At 48.4% G+C, this 12115-nt stretch overlaps 1 protein-coding gene across 3 annotated transcripts in view; it reads right to left on the bottom strand.

The window, feature by feature from the left end:
- Positions 1-11881, bottom strand: part of Siz (Brefeldin-resistant Arf-GEF family protein schizo) — a 43153-nt gene extending 31272 nt beyond the window's left edge. For 2 of the 3 annotated variants that reach the window (XM_071789849.1, XM_071789855.1), the window contains exon 1: positions 11262-11881. In XM_071789849.1, coding sequence (XP_071645950.1) covers positions 11262-11515 — 254 coding nt within the window. In that variant the 5' untranslated portion in view covers positions 11516-11881. Of the gene's footprint in view, positions 1-816; positions 1188-11261 lie in introns of those variants that run through there. The other variant, XM_071789915.1, reaches the window with a different exon arrangement.
- Positions 11882-12115: the final 234 nt, after the last annotated feature.

Here is a 12115-nt window from a genome sequence, read left to right as displayed (position 1 = left end):
AGCCCGGGCTCGTCATAATCCCCGATAAACCGCTGTCGAGCGCGCTCGGCAAAATGTGTGTGCGCGCGCGATAAATCATCCATCTGCTTTTCCGCAGATGGCCTTTCACGAGAGGAGAGGGAAAAAAAACAGCGATCGAGATTGATTTCAGCCGAATATTTCGACGAATATCGAGCGAACGGGGCGAAATATATGATAAACCGCCGGCGTTTCTCAGAAATCGCGAAGGAAACGCGAGTGAGCCTCGATTCGTCGCAAATCTCGGGGGAAAAGGCGATATAACCGAAAAAAAATGCAAGGTTGTCATTTGCGAAATAGGGTCACCGTGTTACATGCACGACGCATAATTGCAACACACGTCGTGCACGTGGCGGTGTCGGTTCGCGCACGTCGATTTATCCGTCGCGGCTGCACGATCCTTTTGCCGGTTTAGCACTTTACATTCCAACCGCAAGGTCGCACCACCATTCACGCAAACCGCTCCGGGACGTTACCGTGCAAATCCGCATCTGTATCTCCTGCCGCACGGTGCACTCCCGCGGCGAGTGCGCGAGTGCCTGGTGCCTGCGTGCGCTGCGTGGGCGACGAGGGTGCGCTCCCGCAGCCTGAATGGCTATTTATTTTCCCAGATATGCGTATCGCTAACGCGCGATTAACATCATCATGCAGCTCGCGGAAAATCGAGCGTAAATAAATCGCTCGACGAGCGACAGTAATGAATGGCGAAAGTATCAGAGATTAAGGGAGAGGTTCATAAACGCTGAGAGGAGGAAGATTATTAAATGTTAACGTTACTCTTACGGGTACTATATCTACCTGTGGCGATACCCTAGCAGTCGGCGGAAAGAAGCCGGGACAACTTTCGATCGCAAGACCGAAGTCTATCGTCGTGGAAGGGATTATGACGCACACAGTCGTTGCACTCGTTATGTCACACGCGCACGTCGGTGGGCACGCGCGTGTCGCGTGTGCAACCGCGTATAAATGTACGTAATGAACATTCGCACACTCGCGAAACAATCAGACGGACAGAATCGAGACGCAAATTTCGCTCTCGGAGAAATGAAGAAGATAAGAGACGAGGAGAAGGAAGAGAGGAGGTGGAGGGCGAAGGGGTGGAGACGCGTCGCCCGACGCCGCGCCGTTTTTCCGCGGTGCGCGTGAATGGGGAAAGTGCGACGTGAATCGTTAGAGATGTACTGGCGGCGACGCGATATAAAAGGGACGCGAGAAGGCGTCGGGACGCCCGGCGTTCGCCCGAGTCTGCGCCGTCACGACGACGTCCCTTTGTCCCCACGAATCTCTCTCACCTAGCTTCCTCTCTTCTCCTCCTTCTCGCCCTTTCTCTCTTTCTCTTTCCCCTCTTTCTTGCACTGCGACGCTCGCGGTCTTTCTCGCATCGCGACGCCGACGTCCGCGTCGCTCTGTTGCTCTCTTTCGTATACGAGAGAGAGAGAGAGAGAGAAAGAGAGAGAGAGAGAGAGAGAGAGAGAGCTACGCCTCCTCGCTCGTAGAGATGAAAACGGTAGATCTCCTCCGCGCGTCCCTCGTCATCACCCCGGAAAGGCTCCCGGGTGCATTAATTGCCGGCTAGACGATCCTATCGGGGCGAGATTGTAAGACCAATCGTGGCGTTCATCGAGTACAAAGGCCAGGATCGGAAAAGGCACGTACAGCTTCGATGAATACGGCCTTCGATACTATACATTGCGAGAAGCAACTGAGGCACGAGAGAGAGTGCAGGTTGCAGAGATAAAAATGTAATCCCGAGTAATTCGCATATTCTTTACGGAGCGATGCAAATTTGAGAATTTTGTCCGCTGCATTTCCATGAAAATAAAAAAAAAAAGAAGGGAGATCGACAATCCTCGGCACTCGCGTGACCAAAGACATTAAAGCACTCGCGTAATTGCAACGTCGCTATGGAGAGGACACTCTACCCTTCTCACGACCTTTTTCTCCCTTTCTCGTCCCTGTTTCAACCCTGTACAATTCTCAAATTCAAAAGCAACCGCGTCATTCCTGGCGCAACTACAGTAATTTCTGTCCACGTTGAATAAAAGCGAATGAATTGTTAGTTGCTGCTACAGAGATGAATGCAGCACCGAGAAACGCAAAGCTGACGTAAACGAAAAATAGAGATATCACGAAGTGAAATATTGAAAGCCTGAAAAAGTATGCGATCATATTGAAGTTGGTTTATGCAATGTATGTAGATTTTTTACAAATTAAATTCCACATAATTAAATTTTATCAATAAAATGTATGTTACATTATAAAATATTGTTGTTGGCTTACTTGACAAATATAATAACAAGACTTTTCTATTTGAGCACTGCATTGTTAAATTCGTAATATCAAATTATACTCAATTTGAGTCATTTTTAACCATTCCTATAAGTCGCCACTGCTCCTACTCTCAATATGTCGTTAATTTAACTAAAACAATGTTAATTTAACCAATGGAGTTAAAATAATGTTTTGTACTAAAATAATAAATTTATTAAAAATAACAAAATGTTATTTAACTCAAGATATTGGTTTAAATTTCATCCTTTAATATTTAACAGTGCGTACGGATGTTAAGTGCTCGAGACTAGGAAATCTCTTTCTTCCCGTAGAATCACAGTGCTGTTTACGAGGCGAGGCAGTTCACGGAGGGAAATATCGATTTTATACTATGTCAATGAAACTACATACTACAAGAATGTCCTACACGTCCCCTATCAGCAACTTTGCCCAATGCACGTACCTATAGTGGCAGATAGAAATCTTTCAACGCCTTAGTTCCGCGCGCATTGTACAAACGATACACGCGCGTGCGAGTCTATCTCCCTGCATAGAATAACACCGCGGCGTGTTATAACAATAAACCAGCCGCCGACGCGTAATACGACGGCAATAGCCGGCGAAGAATCTGGTGATTTATCACACTTGTCTCTTAGTTTCGTGTATCGCGTTACGATTACGTGTCAATAGTTCCCGAGTTTGACGCGTCATAAATTACAGAGTGCTCGGCGATAGGCGTGGTTGGCTGTACGTGACGATGCTTCTTGTCACAAATCGTGACAATCCCTCTTCATAAAAGAGATATCGCGACATGGATATTTCCTCGAAGTAATAAAAGAAACATGCTTTTCAGCGTATCGCTACTCCTACAGAGATATAAAGTAACGCAATCTTGTTTTTCTCGGCTAATTATTTAGGTGGACTTTGACAGAATGCGGGAAAGATAATTAACAAGATATCCGTACAATTGAATAAGATTTTCACGAAAGAAGAGAAATGTATATGTACGAGTTTTTCCAAGGGAGACATCGCCGTGTCTCCCGCCGCTGTCTATCGAACACCTTGTATAGTTGACACACTTGCCGTGCGATTTCGTGTGCTCGACGTTGATTGCATTAGGAGTGATCGAGGAGAGAGAGAGATACGTGTCCTTATAAGTGCTTATCAACCGGTCGTCTCCAAGTGCCCGCTACCGTACTCGGTTAGAATGTCCCAGATTCGCGCGCTACGTATCCGTCCTGCCGCTATACCTAAACTGAGCCAAAATACTTTCAATCAGTAATCGATACCGGCACAGCTCCGATGCAATATTTCGGCCAAGCGGCAAACGGCCGCTTTGATACTGCGATCCATTTAGCCCGCGCGCGCGTGTACTGTAACACACCGGGCAGTTAACCGCTCTACTCTCTCTCAATGTAACCGACTCTATGTAGAGAATCAACCCTGCAGGATACACCCACCACGTACTGTGAAATAAGAGTAATGGGGTTAAGCTCACTGTGCTTGACCGTGATTCTCTGCGCGAGGAAAAATTTAATTAATGTCGAGCGAGCGTCTCATGATGAATCCTGAGGCTCGCCGCAGCGAGACTCGCGATGCACATTTTTCATGCGCGCACTGTTAATAGAAATAAATGCAGAAACGGTTAGATGGAAAATAGAGGGAGAAATTTATGAAAAATATGTAGCTGATGCCTCTTGCGTATCAAATATGGAATTCAAGAGCCGCATAAATACAAGAGCCACGGCAATGTACTGTATAATAAGGCAACTATACAAGTATAATATATGTTGCGTATTTTCCTGAAGTGTCTGGAGATCGGTGTTATTACAAGTCTAGTGTATTATGTATACGTCTGTGTATCAAATTCAGTCAGAAAGGAGGATCGAAAAAAGCGGCGAATCCATACTTGCCCCATTTCCATATTTAAATCATCGTCCATCTCAAGTATCTCAGACATTCGGCGAGACGCGTCGAAACACCGGCAATCACGCGACAGCCGGAAAATCGCATAAAGCGATCCATTCTACCCGGTCTCTGACAGTCGCTATTTCCCCGTTCCTCCTCGCAAGCGATATTGCAGGACGATAACTATATTGCGCAAGCGGATTACGCGGAGAACGCGGACGGTGACGTAGAAATTCCCTACGTGTCGGAGTTTAACATCGTCGGTTCCGCGTCTCGCGCACAATTCGCATTTTTAGTCCTTCATGCATCGATTCTCGCAGCCCGCTTCCGTTTATCGACCATTCGGGGAGATACCCCGATACGATACGGGGTTTCGGATCGGCATGCGCGCGTTTTATCTGTCGGACGCGGACGGCGATGTCTGCGACACGCTGGTGCCTGAGAGCCCACGCGCTCGCTCTCCTCGCGGGTATACAAAGGGCCCTATGGAGAGAGTTTAAAAGTAGTCACGGGAAGCTTTAGATTTAGACTCCATTCCGTGTGGTCTATAGCGGCTAACTATAGAAGCGCATAAGTGGATCATTTACGGAGTCCATAAAGAGAGGAAGAGATCAGAACTCTCTCTCGTGGAGTTCCAATCTCCGGAGGCCGTTCGATCCTATTTTTCCTCTCGGGTATAAATAGCAATACCGAATACGGGAAAGCTTTTGCAAAATGGGAACGGGCTTCCCTTGAACTCTCGCGATTCGCTCACGCAGCACGGCTCGACCCGCTTGACTCCGCGCACGGCTCGTTTTACGCGCAGGCTGACTGAGCGTCACTGGACAACTCCAAGGCGACGATTTCACGTACACACCAGTAGTGTCGAGATGCGCAACACGCGCCGTTTTCCCACGCACACGACGCGACGCGAGGATGCGGTAGTGACAGCAGCGGCAGTGACGCTCCGCCGCGCCGCTGCGAGCAACAACCTTGGCCGAAATGCCGAACCTGTTTATCTGCCATCTGGTAATGCGATTTATACCACGCCTACCGTACTAATGCTCGCTGAAAATTTCCAATTTCTCGCTAAATCGACTCCTTCTGTCCGGTCGTATATTCGTAGCAAGCAATTCGTAGCAAGCGTATATTCGTAACTTAAACTGCTTACGGCGAGGTAGTATTTTTAAGCACTGTAATTATGATAATTTTATCCTTCGCTGTTAAGTTATTAATTCTTGATGACCTTTTGGTTATTTATTTCATCGGGAGGTCTCGATCTAAATTAAATTTATATAGAATTTTGAGTAGAATTAAATCTTTTTGATAGAGAAATTAATTTTTCAGATGTACATGGGTGCGTACAAATTTCGTAGAACCGCCGAAAAAGAGGAGCTTATACGATCATTATTTTTTTTATTGAAAAGAAAAGTTTATAATAATAATAATAATCGTGACCGCGCGATTATTATTGCCGGTGCATTAAAAAGGATAAAAAGTTTGTTAATTAAGGAATTTCAAAAGAGAGATGATCAATAATGCTGCATTTGAAGCTTTATAATCTTTATATATTCCGCAAATAGAGTGGATTTCAGTCAAGCGAGTGCAATACTTTGTCGCGTGCAGCAGCAAAGTGGGATTAAAAGTCCGAAGTCCTCCTTGCAGTGGTCCACAGGGAAATAAACTATTTTCGTCGTCCCCGGAGAAGTGAAGGAGAGAGAAAGAGAAACGCACCAGGCGATGACAACAAGAACACATCGGCATTCCCGTTCCTGTATTTTTCCTACGCGTACGCATTGCATCGACGATTAACAGTTTTGCAATCGATGCTAATCAGCGCCAATTAGTCGCGCAAGAGACGCAGCCAATCGTTCCGTTGGAAACTCGAAACCGAACTTTGGAGCCATAGAAACCTTGCCCACATCCGATAAAGGTGATCCGGAGTCAATCGGGCGCGTAAATGTTGCTCAATGAAGACAAAAAGAGTATAGCAGAGCTATTCACGTAGGATGCAATCAACATCGAAGGACTGTGCAACGAAGAGTCATGACTTTAGATGCAATCTTATGGTTGTACGTTGAATATTCTTAAAGCGTTCGCTTAAATAATCAGACCGAACGTTGTCAAAGTAGTTCGGAGTAATAATAAAATAATTAAAGAGAAATTAAAGCGCATCTAGAAAGTTCACATGACATAATTCATCGTCATGGAAGGAAGATGGTCCCTTTAGGAAAATCTACGACTGTCCCCGGAAAATATCACGAGAATAGACGTAGGAAAAAACCTTGTTACCGTTTAGTAAGGCTTGAGGGTATGCGTCGTGTGTGGATGCCGAGAGCATCGCTTTAACATGTTCGTACCAGATGTAAGAGAGGACACACGAGCGTTTGGACAGAACGTTCGCCGCTTCTTGGAAGCATAAATCTCTTTTCGACCGTGTATTACGTTTTTCCGAGCCGTGACCAAGTCGATTCTTCTTTTTTTTTCGCCGCAGACAAGGAAACGTATGTCTGTTACCACGATCTTGCACAAAGAAGACGAAAAACCGCCGAAGAGACGTTTAATCTGTAAGAATAAGCAGTTTTCTCGTCGCAAGCCGCAAACGGACGCCGTCTCTCCATTTAAATATTTCTGTATGTAAAACTCGCGTTTGCATAATCTTCGTAAAATTAAATTAAGCGTCCTCGAATCGTAAATTGGTAATATTTACAAGTGTTTGTTCACTGTCACGTATTAATCAAAATCTTAATTATGCAATGGTCATATCATACATAATCATGATTATTTATCTTTTTTCTCTTCTTTTACGAAATAGCGGATACTGTAAAAACTGCATATTTTTTCATTTTGCGTAATACCCAACCTTGATAAGAATTGACGTCAAGCGTCAAGCGTCGAAAGAAAGGACTCATTTAAGAGAGACATTCGAGGCAAACTGTTTGCACAGCTGATAAGGTTAAGAATAAAACGCGCGGAGCGGGCACAATGACGCTGGAAAATTAATTATCGAATTCTGAAAAGATTCTTTTTCGTGCGAGAAACGCCCGCTCGATAACGCGCGTGGAAGTCTGAAATTCGTCTAATCCTCGCGACATCGCGCGGACGCAATAAATTTCCGGGAACAATGGACACGTCAGATGCAGCGCGAACCGCGAACGACCGCGAATCTGTGTCAAATATCTCTCGACCGCCCGAGATTGTACGGAGGCAGAACACCAATTATGTGCGGGATATATTTGGCGTGACCGGTCGACCTCGCGTCGTTGTAACGATGTAATCGAACGATTCGCGAGCTTTCTTTTTAACGGACGAAGATATTGAATATCGCGCCACAGAAGAATCCGTTTTTTTTTTTTCATAAGATACGTTTTTCGGAGGTCTCGAACAGCGCTGGAGAAAGAATGAGAGATTCGGCCACGTCGCGCTCGCGTCACGCGTGTTTGCTCGATTAGCATTTTGCAGGAGAGAGCAAGCCGGTGGGATTTCCACGCGCGTCCCGCGACACTATGCTTACAATTGGGCGTGCGCGCGGACGCGAGATAAAGAGCTCACGCGAGACGCACGGGAGAGAAGAAGTTTCCGAAGTTCTGGGACGGACCGGTTCTGCAACCCAGATGTATTAAATCATGAGCTTAGTAGTAAAGTTAGAGACGGCTTCAAAGCGGGATCCCCCAGCAGGTCAATAGGATGGCCTCAAGGTCACCGCTTTTGGGGACCTCTCCTTTTACCGCCGCGATCCTAATGCTAAGCGCATATGGTGATCTGCGACCGATGATTTTTCTTCCCGACTTGAAGTCGCGCGAACCGATCTCGTTTCGCGGTCGTTTAGCATCTGCTTTCGAAAATATTATATAGGATTATTATATCGCATTAAGCGCGAAGGAAAACATAAATGTTAAAATATCAGGAAGCAGCCATTGCAGAGGCTTATTACGTTCTCGTTATTACGTTCTCGTAAACGGTGGCGAATCGACGAGCGCGTCGGAAGAGAAAAATTACGTATCTGTCGCGGTAAGGATCGACGGCGGGGAAGTTGCGGGGCGAGTTGCAAGGTGCCCGATATGCAATTATCAATTATTATCATTATAGCGTACGGCGCGTATAAGAACGCGCGTAACGCGCTTGTATCCCGTCTAGGGGCCTATCTTGTGGGAACGTCTACGCGGCGTTGTGCGCGCGCGCACGCGGACTCTTTTCTTCCAGATGGACGATACGCGCCTTGCTTTACCAGGTCGTTGCGTCTACTACTACTCCCTACGCGCGCGGCACTCTCACGACAATGCGTTAGGGGAGTGTACACGCTTATGAATGCGACGTACGCATTCGAGTTGTCCTTATTAAGGTATGATGCGGTCTTGGCAACGCGGTCCGTTTCCTTCTGACGAGCGCACTTAATAACGCTTTTAATTAAGCGCGGCGTATCCGCGGCGCAGGAACAAACGTATCGCACGACTGTCAACGGAGAGCTGAGCAGAGAATTTCTACATTATAAATTCTATTATCCTCGAAAAAGCATATATGGAGCAATGTGATATCAAATTAATCGTAATAATATTCGTGACGAGCGAGTCTCATCGGTGCGTTTCGAATTGCGTTGGAAATTTTCCTTCCTAGAAATCGAGGCGATTAGGAAAATGCGGCTTGAGAATCAGCTTATATTCACTTGGCTGGTAATTGGTGTGCTAATTAAACGTCTCTCGCTCCCCGGCGATACTGGTTCCCGAACTGTCGTTCGACCTCGTGGAGAGACAAAATTTCTGTCTCTTACCGCGTTCGCGTTCGGCGTTTCGCAAGGTGGGAGAGAGGACGGGAATTTAAACCGTGGGCCGGATAATCATATTCCACGACATTTCGCGGCTACGTCGAATGAATGCGTATCGCATTAGCGACTAGGCGGTCGGGCGCAGCCTCTATCTATAATTCGATGGCTCGGACACGATGCGAGGTGGTACTTCGCGCCCCCTCCCCCCACCCCGTCGTAGATTATCAATTTATCTGGGCACGCGCTTGCACATTGATAGCGGCGAACAAGCGCGCGCGGGATCCTCTCTTTCGCGTACGCTTTAATGATTCGCGTTATTGTCACGGTTTCATGCGCGCGACAGCGTATTAAGCACTCCCCGGGAAACGTCATTGATGTAAACGTCAATGGGACGAAACGCACGGCCAAACACAATGACGAATCATCGACGGCTAGTCATCGATATTTTTATAATGTATAAATCGAATAGCCTCAAAACCGTCGGATATTCCTTTCGCTACGTAGAATCTTCAACATATTTCGGGTCGATTTTTTTTTACGATATTGCGGAATATCTGTAGTTCTCAGATGATTTAAAGGAAATGAAAAGAATTAGACCTGAGGAGAGGAAGTAAACGATAAAATCGTACATTTTACAATTAGTTTCGGATAAGTATCGATTTAAGGAAATGCTACGTTCAATCTTATTTGCGCGAAGATATATACAATACAAAAAATCGAAACAGTGCGATAAACGATAACCTAGTGTCTCGACATTGCACTTCCGACGAGAGGAGATAATCACGGAATTAATCAAAGGCAATATCACTCAGAGGAAATGATGCGACAAGCGCATTAATCTTGCGTATTATCCGTGTAGACGCTCAAATTGACCGTTTATTCAACAGGAATAGAATCCAAGCTGAAAGGAAAATATCCTTCCGCGAGTGCTCCGTTTTTTTCCCCCAGAACTAGTAGAGAAATACGTGCGAAGATTACGTTTCGCTTTTTCCGTTTTAACTCTTTCGGTTGATCTACACTCGGCTACTTGTTGAACCAGAGGGGAGAGAAAAAGACTGACCGATGAGAGAGAGCTCGCGATGCGTGTGTGCGCGGCAACGTCGGCCGGCGTTCGATCGTAATAGCCGTAATAGGCGGAAACAACGACGTCGCGAAACAAAGGGTTAATCCGACGAGAAACGGTGCATATATCGTTCCGTGCGTATTCGTGCGCGCGCGAATTGCATCCCCCCGCCCCCCTGTATTTCGCGATACTCATCAGACGCGACGGGAAAATTTGCGCGAGGACGCCCGCCCCCGCGATCGGCACGCTCGCCGCCGGTGCAATATCAATTCCGCGATGATTGACATCTGATGGCTTTTTCTAGAGGGGGAGGAAAGGGGGAGGAGGGACAAGGCGACGCGCGCGAGGGAGGGCGAACTGCCGCCACCCCCTCGGTTCGATTCGCGCTGGATTTTCTACACGGGGAGAAAACCGGGAAATAAACGACGATCGGGAAAACCCTGACCGAGTGGGTCGAGGGATGAAAAAGAAATAAAAAGAACAACGCGCCCTAAATGCGCGGGAAAAAGGCGGATACGCCCTTTTTCGGTTTCCGCGTTTTCCCGGTTTGCCCCGTTCCCGTCGCAGAAGCGCGAATAAACGAGAACGTTATACGTTAAGAAGCTACCGCGCTGTCCGCGCTACACAATTTCTTTTCGTACCTTCCATTATTTCATTCGAAAGAGGGGAAATAAAATGTGGGTTTTCGTGTGGCATTCAGCTACCCCGCTGCACCCTCGTCTCGCTTTAAGCGCGAAAAGTATAGAAGAATGCGACTGAGATGGACAGAACTGTCTCTCTCTCTCGCGAGAGTTCCTCGCATCTCGGATATACCTTTTCATCTCCGTCGCTTCGTCCCGCCTTAAAACCGCGCGCCGTTTCGCGCGGTTCAGGTACAAAAGGCGTGGGAAACGCGCCGAAGATCGCATTTATTAAGAATAAAAAAGCAAACTTACGAGAGAGACAAAGAAAAGGAGAGCACTTTCACGCCGGTAAAACTGAATTTCTATATCGCGAGTATCGCGACCAGGCCCGGCCCTCGCATGCAGGCCGCGTTCGCGTCACACATTCCGCGCTCAAATTGAAAGGCGATTCAACTCCCTCGCGGAGGGAAAGAAAACTGGACGGAATCGCGGAGTAAAGAGAAAAAAAAACAAGCGTACGCGGAGTGCGATTCCTTGTTTCTACCTTCTCTCAGATTGGGAGGCCACGAGTGGGAGGACGAGCGGTCAAGAAGGCACGAGCGAGGGGAATGAGTATCGGAGTATTCGGAGCGCCTACCTGTCATCGTGCAGCCGCTTGAGGTCGGTCATCTCGCGCTCGAACTTGATTTTCGACACCTCGCAGAGCAGGGCGTCCCGCTCGCCGGAGACCTCGGCGAGCTCGCGCTGCAGCCTCTCGATCTCGGCGTACTGCCGGCTGATGAGCTGGTTCTTCTCCTCGAGGATGCCCTCGACGTCCGGGTCCAGGAGGGCGCCCGCCGGCGCGGCCGACTCGCCGACGCTGCCGACGCTGCCGCCGAGCACCGCGCTCATGCCGTTTGTTTACCTCCGATCCTCGCGCTCTTCCTCTCTCGCGCGCGCGTGCGAGAACGTCGCGCGAACGTTGTTTCACCCCCACGTCTTCGGGGAGACGTACGACGGACCGACGTCGTCGTCGTCGTCGACGCCGCCGCCGTCGCCCTCGTCGCCGTCGGCGTTGACACGATCACGCGAGAGGCGCGCGCGCCGATTCAAGACGGGCGGCCGCGAATCCGCGTCACCGTCGGCGTCGGCATATCTCACGGTTGAACGACACACGATCAACGAACGTCACTGCAGGCGCGCGAGAGACGAGGCGAGGCACGCACGACGCGACAACCCCTCATCGCACACTCGCCATATTGCCGAGCGGAGCCGCGGTCGCGTTCCTCGCGCTCGGAGTATCGGACCGCGCCGCGGTTCGATTCCGCCGGTCCGCCGTGTCGGGCGCGACCGCGCGTGCGCGCGTCGCCGCCGGCGACGCGCCTGGCGCCATCGCGCCGTTCCCGCCCGTGGCTCGTCGCCGGCGCCGGTCAGCGCCGGTCCGACAAGTTTATTTTCGTTTTGCGGGAAATTTCAAATTTCAAGATCACGTTTACGTATTGTCTGCACGAA

This window comes from Temnothorax longispinosus, chromosome 1 (assembly GCF_030848805.1).
Source record: "Temnothorax longispinosus isolate EJ_2023e chromosome 1, Tlon_JGU_v1, whole genome shotgun sequence".
In the NCBI taxonomy this organism is placed as follows: Eukaryota; Metazoa; Arthropoda; class Insecta; order Hymenoptera; family Formicidae; genus Temnothorax; species Temnothorax longispinosus.
Note: the sequence above shows the minus strand (reverse complement) of the source record. Positions and strands in the feature narration are given on the sequence as shown.